We start from the raw sequence: 27,919 nt of genomic DNA on the forward strand, positions 1-27,919 counted from the left end.
TCTTCCCTCATGATGATTGTCACTCCTCCCCACCCTGCGGACACCCAGAGGGTGTCATCCTTCCATATCAGCTTTTAGTATGAAGGGATTTCAGTGCCTTCCTTAACACTGAAAAATATTAGGATAGATGGCAGCTTAAACTTGATTTTTTTTTCCAGGGAAGTTTACTTTCTAATAGCCTGAAGTCAATATTTCAGACATTTCTATACCATATTCACAAGGTTTACCATATTCATGTATCATATTTACTGTCTTTTTTTTCCTCTAAATTGACTCACATTTCTACAAATTTGGATAGAAAACTATTGTATCTCTACCATATTCCTGCACTGGCAGTGTGGAGCCTGCTTGGAATTCTCTCTCTCTGCTTTTCCCCTGCTTGCTCCCCCCCCCCCACCCACAGAAAGAAAGAAAGAAAGAAAGAAAGAAAGAAAGAAAGAAAGAAAGAAAGAAAGAAAGAAAGAAAGAAAGAAAAGAAAAGAAGAGAAAAGAAAGAGTATCCCTCCTGCCTTACCCTAGATTCTGCAGAAAGCAAAGCTGGAAAAAAAGGCCTAGTTTATTGGGAATGTAGTCCAGTGGTGTAGGACAGGGAAATTGAGACAGGAAAGAAAGAAAAGCCAGTACAAGGGTGCTTTACCACGTTGGCTTTTGCTGCAGGCAACTGGTACTCAACCCCACTGGGACCTTCGGGAGAACCTCGTGAAATGTCTCCTAGAACTCTCCACCTGGAAACTGTCAGCTTCCAACCCCCTCTGGTCAAGAAGTAGCCCCACGGGCACTAACTACCCCCAAATTCCCAGGCTGCACATGTTCAAGCACAAAACTTGCCATGGTACCCCATGCCAAAGCAACAGAGAAGCTCCAGGGGCAGAAGCAAACTGTGAAATGTGCAAAACAGGTCGGCTGCACCAGCATGAGTCAGCTGTTTACCTACAGAATGCTCCAGAATTCTATACAGGGGTAGAAGGCTGATTGAAACAGAAGGGGTGGGTGTGTACTAAAACCTTCTTCATCCTACCCCTTGGTTCTATCACTGTGCTCATCTGAGGTGCCCTCAACCATGGCTACAGTAACTGCAATCCTGTCCAGCATGGCTGCCGGAAGTCTCTTCTGTGAAGGTAGCTGAGGTGGAGGGGTGGGAGTGCAGTTAAGGGTGGCCTGTTGAGCCCAGCACTCTCCAAAAAGTGGCCACTATATATGAGGTAGATGGCCCACTCCTGCAGTGGCAGGGCCATGAGTAGAGAGGGGTAACTCTGGGTGCTAAAACAAAACTTGAGACCGACACAGAAAAAACTGGCCCACAAAGCTCACAGTCTGTCTACCGCCAAAGCCAATGGCTCCCCCAGGCTGCCCAATGCAGTCTTCTCTCCCCTTGAGACTACTGGTTTGTGTGAGGTAGTGAGGGAGGGGCTGTGTGGTTGGTCTAGGCCACACCCTCTGAGGAGATGCTGATAAAAAGGGAAAGCTGAGCAAGCTTCCTCAAATCATACATAGCACCCTACCCATCCCTTGCTGTGACTTAAACATTTCTGGTGAAGAACATCAGATCTTCTAGGGAGTAAAAGGAAGTTGGAAGATATATCACCCAAAGAAAAACTGAGAAACTTGCCATTATTTTGGAGACAGCAAGAAAAGAACATCTCAGAACTGGGGCCTCATCCTTTGATTTTTTTAACACAAGAGAAAAAGAGCAATTGTTTTTCAGCAGGTAAGTACATTTAATATTATCTTAACGTGGGATAGCTTGGTAGGAATAGTTACCAATAACATGACTGCTTTTTTTTTTCTTAAGTTTACTTATTTATTTTGAGAGAGGGAGCAGGAAAGAGAGAATCCCAAGCAGGTTCCGCACTGCCAGTGCAGAGCCTGATGCAGGATTCGAACTCACAAACTGTGAGGTCATGACCTGAGCCCAAACCAAGAGTCAGACCGTTAACCAACTGAACCACCCAGGCACCCCAATCTGACTGCTTTTTAAACAAACATACCATCACTCCTATCTCCAAGATGCATACCTATTTCCAAAGGAGCCTGCCGGGGTCTCATTCCCATAGGAGGCTGAGGCTTCCCAGCACAGTTGGAGAATCATCACCAGAATTATGGCTCATAAAATTCTGGTGAATAAATGAATCCAAGCTAATCCTGGTTAAAATGGAGTGTGGCTAATAAAACAATCAAGGGTGGCTGGAAAATGACCTCTGGGGTGGTTCCCAAAGAGGAGGCCCAAATGTCCTCTGGGTAGCATTGGACTATGTCTGTGGTGGCAACCTCAGAAGATCACATTGAAGCACAGCATTCTATTTCAGTTCTAAATTTTGATATATTTACTGAAAAAAGTCAGCTTACTCACATTATAGTACATAATATAACTAAGTCATATTTGCAATATGTCTTTTCCCTTTCTACTGATAAATTTTTCTATCTGAATCTGTTTTCTATCTGAATCTGTTGATTCAGATCCTCTACCCCTTTAAGACATGTCTTTGTTTTTATATATACATATATATACATATATATACACATATATATACACATATGTATATATATGTATATATATATACACGTATATGTATATGTTAATGTATTGAGAAGGAAGTACTTTCGTAACTTAAGTACTGCCTTGGACAAACTATGCCCTCACCGATATTTTGTGTTTCTTGGTATGTTTTGAAGAACACCAGAACTTTGGCTAACCGATATTGACTGCCCTGTAGTTCTCTGTGCTTTTACCCAAAGTCTTAATCATCTCCATAAACAGAGCCATTCTATGGGAGAGCTGTGGTTAGTTTGGGGAACATGTACAAGGCAGGGTTACCTCCTTGGAGTTCCCCCAACCTTTGCTTTTCCCACAAGATTGTCTGCTTTAGAAGTTTCTCAGATTAAGATCGCCGACTCATTTCAGGCAGGCAACTAGGGAGTTTTACAACCCATACTAGGCCGACCTTCCTTCCTGGGTGACTCTTTTTCCTTTCCAGGTTTGAAAATAAACCCACAACCTTTTATATTCAGGAGTTTGGAGACCCAGGTACACCATTCATGGTGTGTTTTGCAAACATCACAGGAGAACCCTCTATATGAGACGATTGAATTGTCTTCTGCTCCTGCCTTGTGCTTGCTGGGAGTTACCCATGTCTAACTTGGTTTGAAATTGTTTTCATTCTCTACCCTACGCAGCAAAAGCCATGGATCACGCAGCAAAGTGGAAAACACCACTACTGAAGCACCCATATCCCAAGCTCTTTCCGCTCTTGATGCTAGCTAGTCTTTTTTACTTCTGTTCAGGTAAGGAACTTTCAGGAACTTGACTGAGTTTGCTGCTTCAAAGTTTAGGTGGTGGTGTTTTCTGTGCTGCCCCCTTCTGTCACCCTGCAAGCTAACCTTCGGGGGCTGGATTTGGGAGGCTGTTGAGAAGAGCAGGGCTCATCCTGCTGAAGGATGGTTCTGACTTTATTTTTAAAATCCAAACAAAATATCTTCTTTCTGCTGAACAGCATACTACCTGGTTTCCCCAAAGTAAAGAGAAGAATCTGGCTTCAGCATGGTTTGCCCGTTTGCAAAGAGCCTGACATCAAAGGTCCTTAAAAGGTCTTAAAAGCTGCTAACTTAAAGCATGTCTGCACTGCAGGCATCACCCAGAATATCTAAGTGTGAGGGAAGGAGGCAGATGGATGGGGAGAGGAGTTTGGGCACATGGATTACTGGCCCGCAGTGGTGGTCGTCATATATTTTCTGTCCTGGGCTGGAAATTTTGCTATTTCACATGGTTGCTGAATCAAGAGAACTGTGACTTAAGTTTCACAATTTATGCATCAGATATTATATATATATATTTGGCAGTTATATGACCTTTCCAACAATTACAGTTTTCTTCTGGTAAGTTAGGGGAGCACCCTCTAGTCTCCTGGGGAGTCTAAAGAGTTTAAAGATACTTAGAAGGAAACTTATACAGGCTTCCTGGAAATATGTGTGTGTGGAGGAACCAATGAAAAGGAGAATATAAAATTAAAACCAGAGTTTTAGCAATTATAGCAGGAAAATTAGAGGCAAGTGGAAGGAGATGATCTTTGAGCTAAAGAAAAATATTTAGGAAAGCACTTTGTCCTATAGCTACAGCCAGATTTCTTTGTTGCTGTACTGAGTCAACAAACAAATCCATGAACTTCTCATGCTTGAACACCTACTATGTACTTAAAAACTGTGCCTGAGAATCCTGTCCTCTAAGAGATTTGAGTGTGTTAGTTGGAGAAGGCAAAAGTAACCCACAGGCAAGTAAAGAGCAGTGAAGGGCCTGGTTCTGACTGTAAGAGCCTATGACCAGGGAGGGCTGGGGCAGCTGGGCAGGCTTCTGGTGGAGGATGGGCAATGATGAGAGAATTCTGAGTAGGACAACAGCACAGACAAAGGCACAAAGGTAAGGATGAGTCTGGCACAAGCAGTCTTCCTTTTGTTTACTCATTTATTAATTCAACAAATATTGAGCATCTCCTATGTACAGGAGACTTTTCTTGGTCCTGGGGACAAGTTGCGAGCAAAATTGGTGAGGCTGTTGTCTTCATGGAAGTTATAGTCATTAGGAAGAACGTGAAAATCAATCAAAGAATCACTCAAATGAATGTATGAGCAACAAGCAATGTCTTCCTCTGCCAGGAGAGAGTGGTGAGGGAGATCTGGGTGAAGGTGGGAGAGCAGCATGTGGAGGAAACAAAGGAGCAGGAAAGTGAAAGCGGCTGGTGTTGGGGCAGGCGGAGGCAGGGACCAGATTCCATGGGGCTTGAAGGCCATGGTCAGGAATCTGAATGTTATTTAGAGCATACTGGGAAGCCATGGAAGTGTTTTAAGGAGTTGTGACATGGTCTATACCAGTGCTGCTCACACCTCGATGATACATATCAATCACCCGGGGGCCTTGTCAAAAGCAGGAGATTTTTAGGGCAGTGAAAAGACTCAGTATGATACTGTAATGGTGGGTACATGTCGTTTTACGTTTGTCAAAACCCATAGGATGTATAGTGTCAAGAATGATCCCTAAAGTAAAGTGCAGACTTTGGTGATAATGTGTTAATGTGTGTTCATTGATTGTCACAAATGTACCCTCTGGCATAGGATGTTGATGGTAGGGGAAGCTGTGTGCATGGACAAGATGGAGTATACAGGAACTCTCTGTACTTTCTATTCATTTTGCTATGAACCTAAAACTGCTCTAAAATAAAGTCTGTATATTTTTTTGAAAAATACAGTTTCTGCCTAGGTGGGTCAGGGAGGGGCCTGAGATTCTGCATTTTTTAACAAGCAGTCAGGTGATACCGACACTGTTGGGCCACAGCCCTTCAGTTTGAGTAGTAAAGTTCTGAAATGACGTTAAAAAAAAAAAAGGTGTTGCTAGAGCAGAAAGAATGGCTTGTAGGGCTGACAGAGCGATTGTGTGAAACCTGTCAGGAGGCTGTTATAGACAGCTTTGATGAAGAGACTGGAGTCAGAGGGAGATGGGGGAATCGGAGGGTGTGTGTGATGTAGAATCAGGGAGAGTTTGCCAGACCGGGTGCAGCTAGGAGCTGAGCATGTCCTGTGGGAGGCAAGACTTATGGAGGCCTTTGCTTCAGGGAAAGGGATTTGGCACCCACCTTCCTCTCCTGGTCTGGTCCAGGAAGCTGCACTACCACCCACCCCCAGCCGTTGCTGCCCAGGACAGGTGACCTCTTTGTCCTGAAAAGGGAGGGGCCAGCTGAACTCCTCTCCACTTCTGGTTTGGTCTGTGGAGGCAAAACTAAAAACTCATGTACTCCAGAAACTGGTATGTATGTATGTATGTATGTATGTATGTATGTATTTATTTTAAAATTTTTTTAATGTTTATTTTATTTCTGAGAGACATACAGAGTGCAAGCAGGGGAGGGACAGAGAGAGAGGCAGACACAGAATCCAAAGCAGGCTCCAGACTCTGAGTTGTCAGCACAGAGCCTGACGCAGGACTCAAACTCACAAACCGTGAGATCATGACCTGAGCCGAAGTCAAATGCTTAACCAACTGAGACACCCAGGCACCCCCAGAAACTGGTATTTATAAGGCAGAGGATCTAACACGGTCGCTTTCAGAGGGGCTGACCTTGTCAGGCAGCTTTCTCTGAGGTGGGATATCTTCAGGGAAGCACAGCTCTAAGGGGAGTGGAGAGGCCTTTGGTAGGAGTGGGCCACGGACATAAGAAAGGTGTTTCCCGTAAGTTTATGGCATGAGGAAAACTGAGCCACAGGGAAAAGAATGCCCTCAATGCACCACAGACACTCTTCCTGTCATGTATTGTCTGAGCGCTGCTGGCCAAGCATCCTAGAAGTCACAGTTCTTGCTGTGAGAACTCTGATATTCAATGTCCCTGAGCTTTTTAAAGATTTAAGTACTGTTTAGAGACACAAAAGGGTCAGACTTTATACAGAGTGCATAGGCTGGGTCTCAAGAGGAGAGAAAGTCAGGAGCAATGGAAAAAATCAGGTAACAAGTCTGAAGTCTGTTACCTGCTGGAGAGCAGATACTTCTCCCCCTTGTGTTCCCAGCACCAAGCCCAAGGCCAACAGGAGCCCCAGGTGTGCTGGTTCCCTTCATGAAAAGTACTTAGAAGTGTCCCCAAAGGTCACTTCCATTGGAAGGATATACACAGACCATTAGCAGTAAATCTCTAGATGGTGGGGTTATAGATGACTTTTAGGTGTTTCTATATTTTCCATTCTTTCTAAATTTAGTGTGTTTCCTTTAGAGTTAGGGAACATCTTTACTTAAAAAGGACTCTCAAGTCCCAGTGAGCTAACATACAGCCCAACACATGGGGATTTAATCTGTTCTGCCCAGCTGTGGACACTTGGCTCAGTCCGGATGTCAGCCAGTTACCACAGTGATTCTGGCCTGTCCTGGGTGTGATTCAATAAATCACATGCTGCATATGACAGGAAAGTTAATTAAGGAAATGACAGAAAATTAAGTTTAAAATTTCTGTATAGTGTGTTACAATTAACTTAGCACTTTTACATCTGGGTATTATATGATTTACTTCATATAATCCCCGTGATAATTATGTAAAGTTTTAGTAGAGAATGTATTATGCCCCTTTTGTAGAGATTCCCAAGGAACCAATTTGTCCGAGGTTATGATTCTAATGTGCAAAAACCGATGGAAGCAGATCTCATCTCCTAATGTCTAGTCATGCATTCAGTAAATATTTATTGAGTGCCTACTTTGGGCCAGTCCCTGTTCTAGATTCTGTGGATATAATGATAAACTAAACAGATAAAGCCCCCCCCCCCACAACCCCTCGTTCCCATAGCCTCAGAAGTAACTACTGCTGAAGATAAACTTGAAGAGAAGTAAATCAGGGCAAGGGACTAACGAGGAGCAGCATGGATGAGGTCTGGGAGGAGGGCACTGGTTAGAGAGAGTCAAAGAAGGGCTCCCTGACAAAGGGAAATGAGGAACTGGGCTGTGTGGATGTCTGGGGAAGCAATGGTACACCTGTCATATGCCCACAACTGCAGAGGCATCTTCTGTGTGTTACCTCACAGAATCCTCATGCCCGCTTTGTTAGGTAAGTGTTGTTGTGCCCATCTGTAAAATAGTGAAGCAAGGTCAAAATTCAACTAGGTTTTAGGTAGTAATACTCAGATTTCAGGGACCTGACTCTCCCCTCCAGAGCCACTGAAGCACACAAAACACTTCAGAGACCTTTTAATTGTCTGCATGTAGCAGCCCTGAGTATGGAAGCTGGGTCCTGGTGGAATTTCCAAATTGCCCAGAAGATTTTTGGTTCCTCTTTTCAGTCTGGTTCTTCTTCAGCATGAGTGTGTGGTGAGAGGAGTTCACATAGGAACATTAGGATCCCATTGATGGTTACTGACCTTTAGAGATACACCCACACTTCTCCTCAGATGGCTGGACAAAAACTCCTCAAGAGTCATCATTGAAGGGGTGCTTGCCTGGCTCAGTCAATAGAGCACATGACTCTTGATCTCAGGGTTGTGAGTTCAAGCCCCACATTGGGCGTGGAGCCTACTTAATTAACAACCAAAAAAACCCCTTTTTTTAATTAAAAAAAAAGTCATTAGTCAAAGTAGCTCATTTTCAGTTAAGATTCCTCTTTTTTTCATTTTTGTTATTTTTATTTTTTTATTTTAGAGAGAGGAAGAGTGAGCAAGGGAAAGGGGCAGAGGGAGAGAAAGAGAGAATCTTAAGCAGGCTCCACACTGAAGGGCTCAATCCCACGACCCTGGGACTGAACTGGGACCTGAACTGAAATCAAGAGTCAGACACTCAACTGACTGAGCCATCTACGTGCCCCTGAGATTCCTCTTTTGCTAATGTCACCACATGTAAAAATTACTTAGAAATCCTGGATTCTTTTCGGGTGGGAACAAACAGATCATAGGGAAAGACCCTATTTAGAATCTCAGATGAATGAGCTGCTTTCTGTCGTGGTATCTGTAATGGCCAATCGCAAGACCAGAATCCTATGTATCTGACATAACCCCTGAGTGAAATGAAAGGACCACAGGGTAGAAGTTGGGAGCAAGAGTTGGGGAAGGAAAGGAAAGTCTTATAGAAGACCTGCCATGTACTAGGGACTTTTCCATTTATATCATTTAATTGAATTTAATTTTACAGTGATTCTGAGAGGTAGGTATTACATACTTTTTACTGATGAGGAATTGGATTAATCAGCAAGTGGCTGAGCTGGGACTAGAATCCAAGTCAGTAGGAATCCGTAGTTGATGCTCCTACATACCAGTTTGCTTCTGCTGTATTTTTTTAATATAAAGTTTATTTATTTATTTATTTTGAGAGACAGAAAGAGAGAGAGTGTGTGTGCATGCATGTGGGGGAGGGGCAGAGGGAGAGAGAGAGAATCCCAAGCAGTCTCTTCACTGTCAGCACAGAGCCCAAAGCGGACCTTGAACTCACAAAGCATTATCATGACCTGAGCCAAAACCAAAAGCCAACAGACCCTTAACTGACTGAGCCACCCAGGTGCCCTCTGCTGTATCTTTCTCAAAAGAGCTCAGGTTGCCGCGCCTGGGTGGCTCAGTCGGTTGACCGTCCAGCTTTTGATCTCGGCTCAGGTCATGATCTCACGATTTTGGGGGTCCGAGCCCTACATCGGGCTCTGTGCTGACAGCCTGAAGCCTGCCTGGGATTTTCTCTCTCTGCCCCACCCCCACTCACGCTGCGCACCCCCTCCCCCAAATAAATAAACATTAGACAAAAAAAGAACTCAGGTTATTTATCTATTATGTGCTCCTCTGAAGTATATCTTTTCATTTCTTCACTTTCTCAGTTATGTTCCCTAAAGCTGGGGGTGGCAGTGTTCTGTGCAATTGCCAAAAGGGGTGCCTGAGATCATTGGGAGTTTCCTCACACTGCTCTGAAGATACCCGCCATTAAAAAACTTACTTCCTAATGCTGTGGGGGGCCCATGTCCAATCTGATGAAGGCCTGAAGAACAGCTGTTGAGGTAGAGAGGTGCTCGTGCTCCATGATCATGCTATCTAAGAAGAGAGAGGGACTGGAGACTGGATCCTTTGACAGGGCCTCCCCAGGGGATGCCAGGTGGCTCTGGGGGATAGGGGACATGATAGCATTGGTGGGGGAGGGAGTGGCTAGTGAAAGAGCTTGGGCTTGGGGGACTCTGCTTGTAGGTCAAGCGTAGCATAGGAAGAACGGCCATGCCTTCTGAACCAAAAAAATCAGAAAATATAGTCTGCCAGGGGAGTTTGGTGCTACTGATAAACGCTTAGGAGCTAACAAAAAGGTGGAGTTTGGATACTGAAATGTTGGTATTTCTGGAATATACTGATGGGAAAATGGGCAGAATGTTTTAAATGGGACCCTCTAATAGGGTAACTGTCACATGGATTGCGGATAGCTGAAAAGACAAGGACCGGATATAGATCCATTTAGCATTGCTGAAAAGGATAGAAATAGTCTGGGGGGGGGGGTGCACACTAACCTTGTCTGGTGGAAATGAGGGGAGTCAATTCAGCCTGAAGTCATGAGTTCATTCCAGGCCTGGAACAAAAATGACTGTGCTTCTCAAAGCAAAAATGTTCAATGGTGGGGTCTGGCTGGGGGTGTGGGCAGTGTTGGCCTACTTAATCCTGGAACCGGGGCCTAAAGTTGGGGAAACCAATAAACAAGGAGAGTGGCCTGAAAGGTCTGGGCCAGAAAGTGTGAAACAGGGGCAGCTTCCTCTTCTGGGCTTAGTTTTCTCACCTATAAATAAGACAACCAAAATGAACTGACATGGAAGTCCTTTTAAGATCTCACAGTCCAATGATTTCCATATTCCTCATTGGGCTGAGTACATTGTGTACCCATACTTAGCATTCATATGCTAGGTTGCCTAAAGTCCTCCTTTTTCTGGGACTAGTGGACCTTCTCCCTCACTGTCCATCGACAGATGAATGGAAAAGAAAATGGAGTATATACATATGATGGAATATTATCATTATCTTATTATTCCTTAAAAAGGGAAGAGATTCTGGTACATGCTAAAACATGGATGATACTTGAGGACACTATGCTAAGTGAAATAAGCCAGTCACAAAAAGAAAATACTATATGATTCCAGTTATATGCAGTATCTAAAGTAGTCAAATTCATAGAAACAGAACATTAAGTGGTGGTTACCAAGAGGTAAAAAAAAAAAAAAAGAAATGCATACAGAGTTCCAGATTTGCAAGATGAAAAGTTCTGGAGCTCTGTTTCACAACAATGTGAATATACCTAATACTACTAAACTGTACACTTAAAAATGGTTAAGATGGTATAGTTTACATTATTTTATTTTTTAAGAACTTATTTATTTTTTAATTTACATCCAAGTTAGTTAGCATATGGTACAACAATAATTTCAGGAGTAGATTCCTTAAACCCCTTACCCATTTAGCCCATGCCCCCTCCGACAACCCCTCCAGTAACCCTCTGTTTGTTCTCTATATTTAAGAGTCTCTTATGTTTTGTCCCCCTCCCTGTTTTTATATTATTTTTGCTTCCCTTCCTTTATGTTCATCTGTTTTGTATCTTAAATTCCTCATATGAGTGAAGTCATATGATATTTGTCTTTATCTGACTGGCTAATTTCACTTAGCATAATACCTTCTAGTTCCATCCACATAGTTGCAAATGGCAAGATTTCATTCCTTTTTTTTTTTTAATTTTTTAAAATGTTTTTATTTATTTTTGAGACAGAGAGAGACCGAGCATGAGCAGGGGAGGGGCAGAGAGAGGGGGAGACACAGAATCTGAAGCGGGCTCCAGGCTCTGAGCTGTCAGCACAGAGCCCGATGCGGGGCTCGAACTCACGGTGCATGAGATCATGACCTGAGCTGAAGTCGGACGCTCAACCAACTGAGCCACCCAGGCACCCCTAGATTTCATTCCTTTTGATTGCTGAGTAATACTCCATTGTATATATAAACCACATCTTCTTTATCCATTCATCCCTCAATGGAAATTTGGGCTCTTTCCATACTTTGGCTATTGTCGATAGTGCTGCTATAAACATTGGGGTGCTTGTGCCCCTTCAAAGCAGCACACCTGTATTCCTTGGTAAATACCTAGTAGTGCAGTTGCTGGGTCATAGGGTAGTTCTAGTTTTAATTTTTTGAGGAACCTCCATACTGTTTTCCCGAGTGGCTGCATCAGTTTGCATTCCCACCAGCAGTGCAAAAGAGATCCTCTTTCTCCGCATCCTTGCCGACATCTGTTGTTGCCTGAGTTGTTAATGTTAGCCATTCTGACAGGTGTGAGATGGTATCTCATTATGGTTTTGATTTGTATTTCCCTGATGATGAGTGATGTTGAGCATTTTTTCATGTGTCGGTTGGCCATCTGGATGTCTTCTTTGGAAAAGTGTCTATTCATGTCTTTTGCCCATTTCTTCACTGGATTATTTGTTTTTTGGGTGTTGAGTTTGAGAAGTTCTTTGTAGATTTTGGATACTAACCCTTTATCTGATATGTCATTTGCAAATATCTTCTCCCATTCTGTTGGTCGCCTTTTAGTTTTGCTGATTGTTCCCTTTGCTGTGCAGAAGCTTTTTATTTTGATGAGGTCCCAGTAGTTAATTTTTGCTTTTGTTTCCCTTGCCTCCAGAGACATGTTGAGTAAGAAGTTGCTGAGGCCAAGGTCAGAGAGGTTTTTGCCTGCTTTCTCCTTGAGGATTTTGATGGCTTCCTGTCTTATGTTTAGGTCTCTTATCCATTTTGAGTTTACTTTTGCGTATGGTGTAAGAATGTGGTCCAGGTTCATTTTTCTGCATGTTGCTGTCCAGTTTTCCCAGCACCACTTGCTGAAGAGACTGTATTTATTCCATTGGATATTCTTTCCTGCTTTGTCAGAGATTAATTGGCCATATGTTTGTGGGTCCATTTCTGAGTTCTCTATTCTATTCCATTGATCTAAGTGTCTGTTTTTGTGTCAGTACCATACTGTCTTGATGATTACAGCTTTGTAGTAGAGGCTAAAGTCTGGGATTATGATGCCTCCAGCTTTGGTCTTCTTCTTCAATATTACTTTGGCTATTCAGGGTCTTTTGTGGTTCCATACACTTTTTAGAATTGTTTGTTCTAGCTCTGTGAAGAATGCTGGTGTTATTTTGATGGGGATTGCTATTTTACATTTTTAAACCACAATAAAAAAAATAGCTCTGGGGACCAAAATGATCAAAACCAAACTGAGTTCTCCGATCATGCTTAGTCACTAGGTACAACACCTTGAGTTTTGTTATTGACAACCCTGAATTCCTGCTTGTGCAGGAGTCCGTATTTAATAAATACAAAATCTTTTCTTTCTGCCTCTCCTTAGGTATCATCCAGGTGAACAAGACAGTGGAAGAAGTAGCAGTACTATCCTGTGATTACAACATTTCCACCAAAGAACTGACGGAAATTCGAATCTATTGGCAAAAGGATGATGAAATGGTGTTGGCTGTCATGTCTGGCAAAGTGCAAGTGTGGCCCAAGTACAAGAACCGCACATTCACTGATGTCACCAATAACCACTCCATTGTGATCATGGCTCTGCGCCTGTCAGACAATGGCAAATACACCTGTATCATTCAAAAGATTGAAAAAGGGTCTTACAAAGTGAAACACCTGACTTCGGTGATGTTATTGGTCAGAGGTCAGTGGGATTTTTCTGATTTACTATAAACTGGCAGACTGTTGATGCCCTTAAAGACATACTCCTATTGATTTAGGAGTATTGAAACATTGAAAATGTTACCAAGGAGGGATGTATCTGCATTTAGGGTTAAGTAAGTCTGTAATGTTACAATAAACCCTAACTGATCTCTCAAGACATTCTGGAAATATTGATTAGTGTGTATTTCTTGCATTTTGACAGTCCACATTCATGGCAGTCATCCTGAAGTGCCTTCTGAATCATAAGGGGACACTTTGATTTGATGTAGCTGTACTATTAACTGCTCTTGCTCCAGTAATATATTCTTGTGAAAGTATATTGAAAGGTATAAGAACAATGCAGGCATAAATATCTTTCAAATAGTATTTGAATGCCTATTACTATGGCTATTATATTATTTATATTTATTATTATATTTGAGGCTCACATCTAATGGTTATTCCTACAAAGTTAGACATTAGAGGATTGGATACATAATTTATGTGGCAGGGAAGAAAATTCATAAATCAAAGTCCTACTTATACGTCTATCGTGAAGGCAAGCATTTCTTGGATAGGAAGGAATCTTGCGTTTATCACAGGTGGTAGTTCTAGAGGATACTAATATAGCCTGAGCCCCTTGCTGAGAAATTACAGCCCTTGACCATTCCCTCATACTTGAAATTCAAACACATTTCTTTTTTTTCCTGGACACTTGGGCCTTTAGTGGAAACTAAACCTATTACTTAATGAAAGATAATCATTAACCTTGATAACAGATCATGTAAGTGGATCCTTGGCAAATTCTTCACTATTCTTCTCTGCAGTCTGCAGCTATTTTGAATCTTTCACTTTAGCACCCAAATCACACTTAAAGCTTAGGAAGTGAGCCAGTTGTATAGAATTATCTTAAACCTCACTCTGTACTCCCTACTCATGAAGACAGCAATAATTATATAGGGGTGTGATTTTAGGTGTTCTTCAAAGCCCACCTTCTCCAAAATTCTAACCTGCATTGATTCTGAGAATCCCCACCATTATTGCTGCTCCTGCTTAGTTTCAGCACTTTTCCCCCTATGAGATCTCTGTTAAAAATGAAAATGCTTTACCTGGGGAGGAGGTAGCACCACAAACATATTAACCTGTATTAGTTAACACATTGGCTATAGTCCTTCCTCTAATGGAATACCTAATGGGAAGTTGACTTAGGACTATGTACATTTTTTTAAATTTTTTTTCAATATATGAAATTTATTGTCAAATTGGTTTCCATACAACACCCAGTGCTCATCCCAAAAGGTGCATTTTGATAGAAGGATGAAGAATAAAACCCAAGAGGGAAAAGAGTCAGAGTCTCAGGGAGTGCAAGACTACAGCAGGAGACCAAGGACAGCCAAGAAGGCAACATGAGAGTGCTAGGGGCCTCAAAAGGGCCGGGAGGGGGTGCCATGGTAGGCACCAAAGTCAGAAAGGGGAAGACAAAAAGGGAAGCTTCACTTGCTTCATTTGACTCAGAACCAATCAATTCTGATTTTTCCATCTCAGAGCAGTGCTTCTCAAATGTTAAGGTTCCTATGAATCACTTGGAGATCTTATTAAAACGCAGAGTCAAATTCAGTAGGTCTGGGGTTGGATCTTCAATTCTGCGCCAACAGACTACCAAGTGATGCCTATTTGGCTACTGTATGGTACGGTATGGCACAGTGATGCCTGTATGGTATGGACCACAGTTTGAGAAACAAGAAATTAAATAATCACTTGTTTGACTAGGGTGATCACTGTCCCACTTTGCCTAAGACTGAGAATTTTCCTCAAACGTGAGGTTTTCAGTGCCAAACCTGGGAAAATCTCAGGCTAACCAGGACAAGTTGGTTTCTCTACATTTGCCTAAGATTGCAAAATGATATTATATCAGCATAGCAGTATATAAAAGCCTCCATTAACCAGCATTTGGAGGAAATAGCTATACTAGTTAACAGATTAACTAGGATAACAGATTTTTAGCTTTCTAACATATGTGCACCTCTTCTTCCAGTAAGATATTTTTACCCTGCCCATTAAGATTGGTGAAAACATGGGTTAATTCATTAAAATGAGATACAAAGGAGTAATTCTTTGATAGTTCACAGTCTTGCAAGGCCTTAAGTACTATTACTTGATATGGATTACCTCCCTGAAGCGATAGGAGATAGCTGAGGCTGTTCTAAGCCTAGCCAGACCTTGCAAAGATGGTTTTTAATAGATAGAATATTTTTAATATTCTTGTGGTTAAGTATCTCTCAGAAAAGCAGCATGCAGAAATGAACATGAATCATAATTTAGGATATGAGTTACTTGGATTTGTTATTCCAGGTTAAAACACATAACAATGATGTTATAAGAAATAAAGGGAATATTCTTTTTTTTTTTTTTTTTTTAAGATTTTAAGTAACCTCTACACCCAACTTGGGCCTTGAACTTACAACCTCAAGATCAAGAGTTGCATGCTCCACAGACTGAGCCACCCATGTGCCCTACAAAGGGAATATTCTTGATGTCAGCTACCATTGTAATGATCTCATCTTATAAGATAAATTTAAGAAGTAGAAATGTCAAACTAAAAATGGTTCAGGAAAATGTCAAACTTAATTTAGAGACAGAGTTGATTCAAAAAAGGTGACTTCACCTCCAACCAAATGCAAGCTTTTCTTTTTCCTGGCAATTCTAATCACTTGACATAACTTCCCCTTTCTCTTATTATTCACAGTTCTGCCAGGTGGTTTGGGAAGTTTTCCCCTGAGCAACTTGATATAAACGAGGGAGCTCATCTAAGAGGGCAAATTTGAGACCCACCTAAGTCAGTCTATTAACTGATTTCCTGTGTGTCAGGCTCTGTGCTTTATGATTTATATTAATGATGTCATTTAATGCTTACAACCCTGGAAGGCAAGTGTTATTATCCCCATCTTACAGATGAGCAAAGTAAAACCGAAAGTGGTTAAGCGATTGGCCCAGGGTTAAAGGGCAAAACTGGTTTTAAAGCTTGCTGTTGGATCTTGGCCAGTCTGTGCCTTAAAGGAATCTTTAGTAATCATGTATGGTTCACAGATGGTCTTTTCAAAAACCCCAACTTTCTGGAGAAGCACAGTCTTCATGAGTGGCTTCAGTTTTGCATTGTTTGTCTTGTATTAAAAGAAAATCCAAGTGGTACAATTTGTTTACATTGTGATACTTTTTTTTTTTTTTTTTTTTAAGTAGGCGTCACACCCAGCACAGAGCCCAATGCCCATGCGGAGCTTGAAATCATGACCCTGAGATCAAGACCTGAGCTGATATCAAGAGTCGGACGCTTAATCGACTGAGCCACCCAGGCATCCCAATGATACTTTCTAAATAAACTCTTAAAAAAAAAAAAAAAAAAAAAACCTGCTGTTGATTACTATTATGCTATACTACACCTCTTTGTGGAACTCCAAATTGTGAAAAGAAAACTAACTGTATGGATGGGATGAAGTATCTAGGGCTTGGTTCCCCACATTCAGGCTGAGAAGTATAAATTTCTTTAGGCCTAAGAATAAGGAAGAAAACGGGTAAAGGAGCTTTCTCCCATGTTCTCTGCAGTCATTTCACCATGCTTTGTTTTGTATATGCTTTTGTATCATATTGGGAGTCAAATATACAAATGAAAGAGTGCCTCAAGTATCTCAGAGGAATGCTAGGAAGTCTCTTCTGTCCTTGTAACACATATCAGAACAGCAAGGGAGTCAGCAAAGTATAGTGGTTGAGATCACAGGCTCAGTGTTGTACAATTTGGACAGAGGTTTATCTTATTAAAGACTACTTTTGAAAAAGTAAGGGCATGCTAAAGAAAATTTAGAGTAGTGGTTATCTCAAGTGTGGGAAATAGGGAGACAACAAAGGCGTGACCATACAACCAGATTTGCATAAGTTACAGTCAATGTGCTGGCTTTCAAGTTGGATGTGCTGGCTTTCGCGGGTATTTTTTACAGTATTAATTAGTAAATAGATCAATAAAAGAGCCATTTTATCTACCTCAAATATTAGGAAGAAAGGGAAGAAAAGAAAGGCAGGAAAGGAAAAGAGAAGAAAAAGCAGGCAAGAGAAGAGAAGAGGAAGAAAAGGAAGGTTCTGGTATCAGAAAAATTTGAATTGATACCCCAGTTTTGCCACTTACTCATGATTTCTCTCAACCTCAATCTGATTATTTATAAAATGTAAATTAGGTTAAATCATATGAAATTGCTGATATTTGGTCTTTCTTGATGTATACCTGCCTCCTAGGGTTGTTGTAGAGATGAAATGAGAGAGTGTCCAGACCTAAAAAACATTAAGAGTTCAATAAATGTTGTCTATTATTTTTCGCTTCACTTCTTACAAACGCAAATACTATGTCTATACCTATTCATATAAATCTACTTCTTTCTATAAGTGGTCTCCTACCTCCATCAAAAGTGATGAAGAATTGGGGTGCCTGGCTGGTTCAGTCGGAAGAGCATGTGGCTCTTGATCTCAGGGTCATGAGTTCGAGTCCCACAAGGGGTGTAGAGATCTTTAAAAAAAAGTGATGAAGAATTGTTATACCCAATTCAAACCAAAGTTAATCTTTGGATCATACAGAAGTATTAATGATTTGTGGGAAGTTGTAAATTATATCTCATTTTATTATTCTTATTAAAACCATATAATTTATTTTTTAAAAAACCAACAACCTCACTTCTCCCACCCCACCCCCAATACATGACAATATGTACTTACATCCTTGTTCTTTCTTCAGCTGACTTCCCTGTCCCTAGTATAACTGATCTTGGAAATCCATCTCATAACATCAAAAGGATAATGTGCTTAACTTCTGGAGGTTTTCCAAAGCCTCACCTCTCCTGGTTGGAAAATGAAGAAGAATTAAATGCCGTCAACACAACAGTTTCCCAAGATCCTGAAACTGAGCTCTACACTATTAGCAGTGAACTGGATTTCAATATGACAAACAACCATAGCTTCCTGTGTCTTGTCAAGTACGGAAACTTAATAGTATCACAGATCTTCAACTGGCAAAAATGTAAGTAACATAGTTCTGGGGAGTTTCTACTATGTAAAATCTAAAAAGAAAATAGCCAGATACATTGTAGAATTATGCATACTGACTTTGATAGCATTTCCTGTAGTATTTTTAGACCCACAAATGTTATGGTGACTTAAGGTCACTGTATAACGTGTGACCATAATGTTACTAGACTAATTGTTTTTAAAATAAACTTTCTAAAATTGAGACATCCAAATATCAAGTGGTCAGCTTAGGAAGTCATTATAACAATAGTGTTGATATCGGAAGCACTAAAATTTGTCCTTCTTTGGACTTGCCATTAGGGCTTTGGTGCTTTCTTTTTGGGTACCTCCTTCCCATTGTCCCATGGTGTCAAATAATTGTCTTTTGTGGGTGAATGTGCCTTTTAAGAACTACTGGTTCATTCAGAACCAAGTCTGGTAAAGAAGGTAAATGACAAGGTACTTGAGGACAATGCCTGAAAAGAAGGTCATTTTTGCCCAAACACCATGACCAAATACTTTACCCTTCAGGTAGTAAACATACAGAATTTTCTGTCCCCAAGAGGTGAAATCATTTGAAAATATAAAATAGGAAAAGCTGGGCTTGTATCAATTTATGCATGTTAAACCCTTAGTAGGTTATTACAGAACTCAGATTCTTGAAATAAGTGTCTAACTTCTATGGCTGATTATATGGAAGACCAGCAGGCCTCTCCCTCACCCCCTGAGCCCACTCCTAATGATATGTTTTGTGGATGCATAGTAATAAACAATATACTGAATCTCATATACACTGAGTGGCACATGAATACATAGTATAACATATAATGTATAGCGTGTCTTCCTCTTATCTTTACTTGTAATAGAGGAGATATTTTAGATGGTCTAGTAGCTCATTCTAGCTAATGAGCTAGATTTACTGTAGATCTTTCCTTCTTGAGGTGAACTCATTCATTATTTTTCTCAATAGGTAATGAGTAAAATTTCCTGGGAAAATTAGTTCAAATGCAGACAAAATTTTGACATGTTTTTATTAATAGTCCAAGCTCATTTCTTTCAATCATCTTTTATGTGTTCTAAAAAATTTATAAAACTGAGGTTTGAATCATATAGCTTATTAATTCAGCATTACTTTTCAGTTTATTAATATATCATTATTTAATCAATTGTAGATTATTGTGATTAAGGTAGGGAGTAAGTAGTCCACAGAAGAGTAATAGCTTCAGTTATCTTATTTTGGACATTATAGTTGGACTATGAATGTATATGATATTTTAGGACAGTAATTGGCAAATATTTTCAGAAAAGTAATATTTCAGTAAATATTTTAGTCTTTGTAGGTCATATGGTCTCTGGCTGGCACCAACTCAATTTTGCTCAATTTTACAGCATGGAAGCTGCCATAGACAAGACATAAATGAAGGCTATGGCTGTGTTCCAACAAAAGTTTATTCTAAAAAAGAGGGAGTAGGCCAGGTTTGGCCTGTAATTTGCTAACTTACAGGAAACAGAATGTAGCCCATTCAAATAAAAGGATGGAGCTGCTATTTAAAGATGATTTAGACCACCCAGCTTTATCATCTTTTCCCTAATATGCCTTCTCTCAATTCTTCCTTCAAGCTAAGGATGAACAGTATCCCTTTTCAGTCTAATGAAAAATACTAGGTCTTTACCCTCTTTGGTCTACAGTTACAACAATTAATGGAAAGATGATTAAGTACATGTGTTTGTTCATTTCTTTGTTCATTCAATCTTTATTAAGTAGTTATCAGCTATTAAGCATCTTGATAGATACTAGCCTTGATGGTCAGAGAGCTTTAGTATATCAATACTTTAAATCTCATTTATTGAACTATAGTCATCATTAAGAGTCAAAAGCAAATAATGTATTTGTGGCTGGTCAAGGGCTGACTGCATAAACAAACAAAAATTAGGCATACAGTTCATAGAAATGTTATAAGTCAATGTGAGTGAAGCTTTACTATATAAGTACCCACTCAAAAAAATAAATAAATAAATAAAACACCCAGGGGCACCTGGGTAGCTTAGTCAGTTGAGTGTCCAACTCTTGACTTTGGCTTAGGTCATGATCCCAGGGTCATAGGTTTGAGGACGCATGTCATGCTTAACACTTAGCGTGGAGCCTGCTTAAGATTCTTTCTTTCTCCCTCTGCCCCTCTCCCCTGCTCGCAAGCTCGCTCTCTCTCTAAAATAAAAAAATAAAATAAAAGTTAATTAATTTATTAGTTAAAATTTATTAAATAAATTAAAATTTATTTATTTATTAAATTCATTAATTTATTAATGAAAAACACACACACATTTATTAATGAAACAGATTGGGTCCATGATTCTTTGAGTCTGGATCTGCCAAATTGGTTAACCCTTGATACAGTGGAAGGCACATAGGTTTGTGGAAGGGGGTAAATCAGGGCATCCCACTCATGGTGTGTCTGATAAGCACGTGTAGATGTCTCACATAACTCTGCAGTTAGGGTTCTGAGTCTGCTCTGTGGCACATGTACTAGGTTCCTAACTGGCATCATGACAGAGCCAGTTTGCCGTGACTAGTTCCTCCTTTTTTCTCTCAAACAAACATCCTCTTTCTAGGCTGCCTGAGGCTTGAGGATGGATGGGAAGTGGCCTTCCTTCTGAGTGGAAGCCAGGAGTGAGTCGGAATCTGAAACTTTTAGACTCCCAGGATAATAACCAGAGAGCCCCCTGTCATTCTGGTCGTTTGAGGCCAATCCTGGTAATCACGCATCTTCATGCAATCTAAAGAAAACCAAAGTTACCTAGTGTCTAAGTGGCAGGAGCACTATAATCAAATGTGCATTTTAGAATGATTACTGGGGCAGAATGTGTAGTTATTATTAGAGCCTAGGAAACCAGAGGCAAAGAGACCAAATGTAGACTACTAAGGTGGGCGAGAAGAAAAACCTGAACTAAGGCAGTTGCTGCATGAGATTTTGGGGAAAGGAACCAATTGCAGAGGTATCCTGAATACAGAATAGAAAGTCCATGGGAACCTACTGGGAAGTGAGCACAAAAAGAAGCCTTTACTCTTATTTAGGTAACTAATGGTGTTGCTGTTCACTGAGATGGGTGAATATAGGTGGAAGATATGCTTTGGAAAGAATATATTGAGTTCAGTTTAAATCAGGTGGAAATGCTAGCATCCAGCCATCTAGTTGGCAGCTGGAAATTCAAATCTGGAGTTCAGAAATGAGATCAGAACTATGATATGCAGATTTAGAAATCAGATGATATTTTAAATCTGGGGTGTGGATGAGATCACCCAGGAAGACTGGGGCCAGAGACAGGAGAATGGGACCACAGATGGAACCATGAGAGCAACGGTATTTGAAGAACAAGAGGAGGAAGAGCCTGCAAAGGAAACGGAGTCGGAACAAACAGAAGGAGAAGAAGGTGGTGTCATAGAAGTCCAAGGAGGAGGAGGCTTCAACTGGGCCACATGCTGAAGAGAATAAGCTGAAGACCAACATTTATCCTCAAGCCGTGGTAATCAGAAAAATGAAAAAGCAAAAAGTTAGCAAATGTTCAATATTGATTTGTAAACTATTCCAGAGAAGTCAGATGAGCTGCTAATATTTCTTTTGTGTCCCTGTCCTTTCTAGATGCCATTGCTAACTACTAAAGAATAAACAATGTAGCTACTGCTCCTGATCAGCAGGGACAGACAGCAGTCCCACATCCCTGTCTTCTCTCCACCCACATTGTTCCCTGTGTCCCCCTGTTCTCTCTGTTCTGTGTTCTACAGCTGCTAGCTGGTTTGCAGAGCTCCCCTCCAGGATGACCCCACCTAATACCAAACCACAGCTACTCTTAGTTCTTTGCTATGCCTCTTCTATCCGTCCAGAAGCTCTAGGCTGGACAGTGAAAATTAAATGTGTATCTGAAAATAAATGCAAAAGAGCTCCTGTAGCTTTAGGCAGCCACTGTGAGGTGTGTGTGTGTGTGTGTGTGTGTGTGTGTGTGTGTGTTAAGAGAATGTGCTGAGAGAAAGGGAAAAGGCATGACAGATCTAGAAAAAGAAAAATAAGGCATATCTAGAACATGATGTCAAGTAATTATTAATAACACATAGTTATATCAGCTATAAAAATGAGATATAAAGACAAGAATGCTGTTAAAGTATCTCCTTAGAATCTTTTTCATGTCAATTTAACTCAGTAAATGCAACTTCCAAAATGTCTTTTTCACATTTGATATCTGACATCTGGATATTAGTTGCCCACAAATATGTGTCCGATCAAAGAGTTACGCAAGAAAAATGCTAGCAGCTGCACAGTGGATGAGCAGAGAAAGCAGTGAAATACTCTATAGTTGTGTCAACATAAGAGGCATAGAATATGGCAGGTGGAAACACATGAGAGCTGACACTCTTCTTTTCCCTCCACAGCAGAGCCACAGCCTTCTAATAATCAGCTCTGGATCATTATCCTGAGCTCAGTAGTAAGTGGGATTGTTGTGATCACTGCACTTACCTTAAGATGCCTAGTCCACAGTAAGTACTATTGTACTATCATTCTGACCTTGATTCCTGGAAGCCCAAACTCCATCAGTATGGGTCAGCGTCTCTCTGAGGTTTTAGCCTCGGTTATACCCTCCTCCCGTTTTATGGAAACTTTAGTGTCTCATTTACGTGTCTCACCAAGTTCTGTTCATCCACTGGATAGACGTTTCTCGGACACCTACTATGTGCCCCGTTCTCTACTAGGCACTGGAGTTACAAGTATGAGCAATCACTCCCCTCAAGACACATTCTAGTTTAGTCATTTTATTTTCCCCCCTAACTTTATATATTCTTGGAGACGCTGAGGCCTGCTAACTAATTTGAAAACATTTCTGATGCAAAGTGATATTCTAATCTTTGATTTTCAATTGGAGAAAAGTCAGAATGCCAAGGTTTGGGGCTAAGACTCATCCCACAGGTAGGATAAAAAGGTCTGGTGGGCTCAAGGATGATTTTGATACAGACTGCCCAGCCTTACCCCTCTAGTTCAGGATTTCCCATTCTTAATACTACTGACATTTGGGGCCAGATAATTCTTTGTTTTAGGGTTCTGTTCTGTGCATCGTAGCATATTTAGCAGCATCTCTAGGCTCTACTCACTATATGCCAGTAGCACCCCTGCCCCAGTTGTGACAACCAAAAATGTCCCTGTTACATTACAAATGTCCCGGGGAGGGTGTGGGGGGAGGGGGTGGTTAGAAATCTCCCTGGTTTAAGAACCACTGACCTAGTTCTAACCCAGCAAACGCTTGCTGAGATATATGGGCACCATTTAAGGGAAACTAACCTATCTAAATCTTTATTGTTTGTGCTTGTTTTCAAGGACCTGCTGCAAGGTGGAGACAAAGAGAAATGGGGAGAGCGCGGAAATGGAAAAGATCTCACCTGTCTACATAGATTCTGCAGAACCACTGTATGAGCAGAGCGTCTGGAGGTAGCCTCTTTAGCTCTTCTCTACTAGGGTGGAATATATGAGATACATGGATTATGAGGCACAGCGCTTTCTTCCTCTCAGCACCAAATTTAAGCTCTTTCACCTACTACTACGAACCTGAATTAAAAACCTAATTCAGGTTACTCTAAACAGGTGATTGGCATCTCTTCTCCCCACATACGACTTGCTTATTGTATAACCTCTTTCTCTGCTGTACCATTCTGCCATGTTGAAATGTCTCCCTCTTGTCAGTCAACTCAGTGTCTTTCATTACCTATAAAACACTACTTTAAGTGCATCTTGAATATTCCTGGCCCAACCCCTTGTGCTGATCATTCCTTTTCCCCTGTATCCTTCACTGATGGACACTGATTGGGGTCACTTACTGGTCACTCTGTACCACCTCAGTAACATCCTCTTTGGTCTCCCTGCCTCTTATAGAGCCATCCTACTAACCCAGTGACAGAGCTAAATTTCATAATCACTTCTCCATGTCATTTTTCCCACTTAAAAACTCAGAAGAGACCCCCCCGCCCATGCCTCGAAAAGTTTCAAGACTTTGAACTTTCCACATTTCAGTCGATCTCTTTAGTATAAACATTCTCAGTTCTTTCAACTGTTCTCCATGTAGTAGTTCCAGAAGCTTCATGTGAATACACTAAATGTCAACAAATGGAGTCCAGGACTTTAGATATGGTCTAATTCTACATACAATGAGAAAATTACTATCTGGGATCTGAAATGTTCTTTATGTTAAGGAAGCCTAACACAGCATCAGCTTTTTTTGAGTCACAGTATTAACTTACATCAATTTTGTATTATCCTAAACTACCCAGTTCTTTTCAGTAAGAGAAACATTAGAATCCAAGAGACTGATACCAGATCCAGGGTGGTTGATAGCCTCCATAAACAGTTCCATTTTGACTTACGAAGTTAGGGTGAAAAAGTATAAGAAATGCGAGTCTCTCTGCTGAATCATTAACTGTGAACTTGCAGGAAATATGGCAGAAAATAAAAAAACCATGTTGAAGACACCATGAAGATAGAGTCAGCCAAATCCAGGATGTGAGAAATTATAAGACAAATGACCCAATTTCTTCAACAAATAAATGGCATAGAAAGGAGTGTTATAGATCAAAAGAAACCTGAGACATATGAATGAAAAGTAACATTTGTTTCTTGTTTACTCTGTGATTCAAACAAGCCAATTGTCAAAATACATTTTTTAGGTAATTGGAGAAAATTGAACACCATCTGTATGTTAGATGTTAATGAATTGTTTATTAATCTTGTTAGATATGATAATGCTGTAATTATGCTAACATAAGCATCACCTATGAGAAATACATACATACTCAAGCATCTGCACATAAAATGATGTGCTACCTAGGATTTAAAATTCTCTGAAGAAATTAAAATTTGGGTAGGCATAGGGAAAGATGAAACAAGAATAGCAGAAAATGCATAGTTGTAAGCTAGTGAGAAGGCCCATGAATTCACTGAATCTAGTCTTCTATGCAATGTATGAACCTCTCTGAAATAGGCTGGTGCCTTTGGGCTATTAGTATGAATGTAACTTTCTATAGTGTTACTATCATTGAAGAAATAAAGATGTTTTCACAGGGGGGAAAAAAAGAAACAAGAGTCTATGGAGTTACCTTTAAACAAAAGGAAATTAAACACAACACCTGAGATTTATATAATAGGTTTTGTTTTACAAAAGCATTATTTCATTTTAGTCTTATAAAAATCTCTATGAGCAAGTTCTTTACATCCATTTTATAGGAAAGAAACCTGAGGCACCCTCCCCCAGGCTGAGTGATTTTCCCAAGGTCGGGCAGGCAAGGAGCAAAGCCAGAACTCAAACTGGGCATTAAGCTCCAGTTCCTTTCACACCATAGCAGCCTATACACATTTCCCCACAATAGTCTCTCAGTTTCCTATCCTGTTTTCTTTACAACTGCTTTAGGATGCTCTGTCCAGGATGTCCCCCTCAGTTTTGTGATTACCTAGAGCTTTCCTGACTTCCCTTATTAACAGTCTTCTGCTCAGTTGGCTGATACCTCATATTGAAGCCATGGGTCCAGTCTTCTACATGGCCATCTTGCCCAGTTCAAGCAACAATGCCTTTGAACTGCTGTAGCAGTGCTATCTTGAGCACATCACATTCCATCCCGGGTTTATTTTCACATGCTGTGTCTTATATTCTTTACTAAATTGTAGGCTTATTGAGAACAACCATGCCTGATATGTCTGTTTGCCTCATAGGTAGAAGAGTATTGCCTTGATCAATAGTTTGGTTGTTTGATAACTGGTGCTTAATATTTGTCTGACATTTCATGTATCAAAAATTGCCAGACTTGTCCTAAATTCTCCCATAATTCAGACTTCCCTTTATATTCTTTAGCCATCAAGATTAATATCTACAATGCCCCCTCAATTTGGGAGCACCTATGTGATAAAAAATATAAAATTTTAAAATGTTTCCTTCCTTTGGGGATTTAGGGTTTAAAGTATTTTATTTGTTTGTTTCCTCAGGTCCCACCTCCATCTTAGATTGACCTCTTTGAATTTCCTCAGATGGCCAGGATTATCCCACCTTGTACTTCATGTATCTGTTTTCTAGGAGCCTCTTCATTTCAGTGGCTCTGCAGAAAGTGACTAGTGGGATACAGTGGGAACATTAGTAGCTCTGGTAGGCTTGGTCAAAGAATTTAGAAACACAGAATTGCTTGAGCCTGGAAGAGACATTTGAAAATACTTGTTAATGACAAGGACATCAAGGCCCAGGAGGTGACCTGAATGATCAAGGCCAGAGCCAGAACCCAGATTTCCTGTGTCTGGTGCTCTTTTCCATCATCAGTCTGGGTCTGTGGTATTAACTGGTGTATATATACATACACACCAGTCACAACGTTTCTGGAAAAAGAATTTGTTCAATGTCAGGCCAACTTTATGGACTTGATCTGACGCAACACTGGAGGACTTTATGTTGTAAAAAGCAATCTGATGCTAATGTGTGGGTAGTATGCTGGTATGTATACTAATATGAGGATGATGGAACATTGTCTATGTGTAGCCAGTATTTCATTTTCCTTTGTGCTCTCCTCTGTTGCTCTCCCACTTCTCTATCAGGTTCTGGAGAAAGACCTATCCAAAACTAATATCCTGTGATGTGTAAGATGAATGACTTATACACTTCAAAACAATAGCCAGGTTGGAGAGGGATAGTCACATCCTACTGGTTCATATTGGACTGATAATCTCCTTAAATGGCTTCATGTTGTTTAACCTCATTTATAAAATATTTATGAGAAAGTTCTCATTTAAAATGAGATAGGTTTTTATTGTGTATTACTAAACAGTAAGCTATCTTTAGAAATTGAGGTAATGAAAGTAGCATTCCATAGAGCTTCCTCAGATCACTAAAGTGGCTTTTCCTCCTTGGCGTTTCTGATCCTTCTGACATCAGCAGAGAATTGAAAAGAAGTGGCAAACTGCTACTCTTGTGTTACTTAATCATGACTCCCCTTTCTCTGACGTTGCCTTCCACAACTCAGTGGACCAGGAAGTGGTCCTTGGTCCTAACTTAAGCTGGAGGCAGATATTCTCATTTGAAAATTTGAAGTTGGATAGCAAGTTGACCAAGTATCTCAAATATGGCTAGATTTAAAACATTTAATTTTGGTAGCTATAAAAGGACTGAATTATGCTATATAGTCTAAGAAACAGAAGTACACTTTTAAATGGTTGCTCTCAGAAGAAAATCACGGAAGAAATAAAAGTAGGAGACTGACAAAGACTTTAAGCAAAAAAAACAAAAAAAAAAGGGAGTTGCTGCATTTGGTTAAGATTAATAATCCTTAGACATGATCAAAAGGAGACCTCAAGAAGTAGTCACAAAACAGAAGACACCTAAGAGAGCTTATTTATATTTAAAATAAGTTATATTGTTACTTATTACATTTGATAAATGTGTCAGTACTATTTTTTTCAAAAAGTGGTTATTTTACCTCTATTCTGATATTTTTGTGATACTAAAAAAATTATTTTAAAAACCAACCACCTAGTTTTATAATTTCTAGTTGGGAGAATTTAATCTATATGTGTATATGAATAAAGCAATAAAGAGATTGACTAACTGCCAATTTGTCAGCAATTTATGAATAGGATAATTAAGAAAAACAGGTTTTATGGAATGTGGTGAGGACATATAAATCGTGGTAAAAATATACTTGTGCACGGGT

The 27,919-nt window shown here is 40.3% G+C and overlaps 1 protein-coding gene across 2 annotated transcripts; it reads left to right on the plus strand.

Annotated features, from left to right (window-relative positions):
* The first annotated feature begins 502 nt into the window (after window positions 1-502).
* CD80 (CD80 molecule) lies at window positions 503-27,820 on the plus strand. 2 transcript variants are annotated; one of them, XM_058731309.1, is made up of 7 exons: window positions 507-1,708; window positions 3,175-3,282; window positions 12,842-13,159; window positions 17,933-18,214; window positions 22,625-22,729; window positions 23,562-23,672; window positions 26,211-27,820. In XM_058731309.1, exons 2-6 carry the CDS (start codon window positions 3,183-3,185, stop codon window positions 23,633-23,635), a joined length of 879 nt encoding a protein of 292 aa, XP_058587292.1. In that variant the 5' UTR covers window positions 507-1,708; window positions 3,175-3,182; the 3' UTR covers window positions 23,636-23,672; window positions 26,211-27,820. The 2 variants fall into 2 exon arrangements, with proteins under 2 accessions (XP_058587291.1, XP_058587292.1); XM_058731308.1 differs by lacking the exons at window positions 23,562-23,672; window positions 26,211-27,820 and having other exon boundaries at window positions 503-1,708; window positions 22,625-23,524.
* The last annotated feature ends 99 nt before the right edge of the window (window positions 27,821-27,919 follow it).

The sequence above is a fragment of the Neofelis nebulosa genome, chromosome 5, assembly GCF_028018385.1.
Source record: "Neofelis nebulosa isolate mNeoNeb1 chromosome 5, mNeoNeb1.pri, whole genome shotgun sequence".
Taxonomy (NCBI): Eukaryota; Metazoa; Chordata; class Mammalia; order Carnivora; family Felidae; genus Neofelis; species Neofelis nebulosa.

Coding starts and splice junctions, on each gene's coding strand:
- CD80 (XM_058731308.1), top strand. CDS start 3,183: ATGGATCACGCAGCAAAGTGGAAAACACCACTACTGAAGCACCCATAT. Junction 3,283..12,841: donor TCTTTTTTACTTCTGTTCAG/GTAAGGAACTTT, acceptor GCCTCTCCTTAG/GTATCATCCAGGTGAACAAG. Junction 18,215..22,624: donor GATCTTCAACTGGCAAAAAT/GTAAGTAACATA, acceptor TTCCCTCCACAG/CAGAGCCACAGCCTTCTAAT.